This window comes from Entelurus aequoreus, linkage group LG23 (genome assembly GCF_033978785.1).
Source record: "Entelurus aequoreus isolate RoL-2023_Sb linkage group LG23, RoL_Eaeq_v1.1, whole genome shotgun sequence".
NCBI lineage: Eukaryota > Metazoa > Chordata > Actinopteri > Syngnathiformes > Syngnathidae > Entelurus > Entelurus aequoreus.
This window is the reverse complement of record NC_084753.1, coordinates 33,167,222-33,169,512: the sequence shown is the minus strand read 5'-3', so window position 1 is coordinate 33,169,512 and position 2,291 is coordinate 33,167,222. Positions and strand designations below refer to the sequence as shown.

The following is a 2,291-nucleotide window of genomic DNA, read 5'->3' as shown; positions in this document are numbered from 1 at the left end:
GCCTCTTTAATAGCTTCAATTTCTAGTTGTGTTATTCAACCTTTAGGAAAGGACCTTGTGTATTATGAAGTATGATATGCTAAATCATACCCGAGAATGAGGCCCAACTCACATTCCATCTGATTGGAGGAGAGATTTTGTTTGTGGAATATGCTTATGATCGGTGATTATAAATATGGCTTGATGGCTGCGACACACACACCTGAGGAGGCGTCTGCAGGTGAGAGTCCTGTTTGTCCCGACGTGCATGAAGTGCATGTTCATTCCACTAATATTGTGCGTGATTATTGCAGATATCGAGGAGAATGGGAGCAGAGTCCATGGTCAACTGGACCTATGATCTTAACGTCATGCATCCTTGTTATGAATCTGACAATGCATCTGTGTCATTTAGCAGCCGGCCTTCCGTGACCTGTGTTTCAGTCTATGTTCTCCTTGCTCTGTTGTCTGCTGTGACAATATGTGGGAACCTTCTGGTCATCATTTCTGTCATGCACTTCCAGCAGCTTCACACTCCCACTAATTACTTCATCTTATCTCTTTCCGTGGCCGACCTGCTGGTGGGCCTTCTGGTGTTTCCTTTCAGCATGACTTTGACTGTCACCGCCTGTCTCCATCGCCACAATTTCGCCTGTCAGATACGGGACAGCCTGGATATCTCACTCTGCACGTCGTCCATTCTGAACCTGTGCTGCATTTCCATAGACCGATACTACGCCGTGTGCCGGCCGCTGTCGTACGCGTCCAAGATGAGCGCCCGGGTGGCGTCCGCGATGATCGGGGCGTGTTGGAGCCTCGCGGTTGTGATTGCGCTCGGTATTACGGTCGGAGGTTACAGTCAAGGAGCGTGCGGGGAAATGTGCTCGGTTAACGTCGTCCTCTCGAACATCATGGGACCGCTTTTAGCCTTCTACCTGCCTGCAGTGGTCATGAGCTGCATCTACCTGAAGATCTTCTTCGTGGCTCAGAAGCAGCTGAGCAGCATCCACGCTTCAAAGTCTGTGAGCAAAGTGGAGAGGAAAGCCACCAGGACTCTGGCCATTGTTATGGGAGTCTTCTTACTGTTCATGACTCCATACTTTTTTTCCGTGGTCTTCCAGCCGTTATTCCGCAGTCCTCCATCAGTGGCGGTCATGGAGACCCTGAACTGGCTCACCTTGTCCAACTCCATGCTCAATCCTTTCATCTATGCTTTCTTCTACAACTGGTTCCGCTCCGCTTTCAAAATGATCATAACCGGCAAAATATTCGAAGGGGATTGTGCCGATTGTACTTTGATTTGACGTAATATTAGCTGTTTTACTTGAATGTTTGACAGGTTTTATGGTTTGATTGGTATGACTGGGCAATGATGGTGTGACAATATGGACCCCAATATTAAATGGGTTGTGCTTGGGCCATTGATGAAACTCCTCCATCCCCTTCGGTCTTGTGCCCTCCGCTCCAGTTGTTGCCATGGCAGCCCTTGCGCCTTCATCTCCTGCTCTGTGTTTCTTCTCCAGGTGGCTCTAGGCCAGAAGTGTCCAAAGTAGTGATAGTATTGCAAAAATTTAAAAAAACATTTTAAAAAAAGTGGAATGAGGTGAAATCTAATGAGAAAAAGTTACAATGTTGACACAAAGCTGCCATGCAGGCTGTTTTTTTTTCTTCTTTTGTCTTTGTTTATTTTTATTTTTTTGCCCTTGCACAAAAAAAATAAGACAAAAAATCTCTGTTTCAATGAATTATTACTTTAAAAATGTCACTTTAAAATGTTTTATGTGGAAAAAATATTGCATATATTGTGTGGTTGCCGAGTGTTACTGACACCGATACTTTTTGCATGAAGTATTTTCAACATCTTTAAACAATTTTGTGATATGTCTTTTTGGTAACACTTTAGTATGGGGAAAACATATTCACCATGAATTAGTTGCTTATTAACATGCAAATTAGTAACATATTGGCTCTTAATTAGTCATTAGTAAGTACTTATTAATGCCTTATTCTGCATGGCCTTATTATACAACCAGTAAGCCATTAACTAAGAGTCTTCCCTCAATAACCTCAGAATTATTGCTTATTAGTAACCCTAACCCTAACCCCTAACCCTTATATGTTCCCCTAGTGTCCAAATAACTCTAAATTACCGTATTTTTCGGAGTATAAGTCGCACCGGCCGAAAATGCATAATAAAGAAGGAAAAAAACATATATAAGTCGCACTGGAGTATAAGTCGCATTTTTTGGGGACATTTATTTGATAAAACCCAACACCAAGAATAGACATATTGCATATATTGTGTGGTTGCC

General features: G+C 43.0%; 1 protein-coding gene across 1 annotated transcript; it reads left to right on the top strand.

Moving 5' to 3' along the window:
- The first annotated feature begins 232 nt into the window (after positions 1-232).
- On the top strand, positions 233-1,283 carry LOC133640847 (trace amine-associated receptor 1-like). The gene has a single exon (XM_062034528.1). It carries the CDS (start codon positions 306-308, stop codon positions 1,281-1,283), a length of 978 nt encoding a protein of 325 aa, XP_061890512.1. The 5' UTR covers positions 233-305.
- Positions 1,284-2,291: the final 1,008 nt, after the last annotated feature.

Excerpts from the sequence above, each read along its gene's own strand:
- LOC133640847 (XM_062034528.1), top strand. The coding sequence starts at position 306 with ATGGGAGCAGAGTCCATGGTCAACTGGACCTATGATCTTAACGTCATG.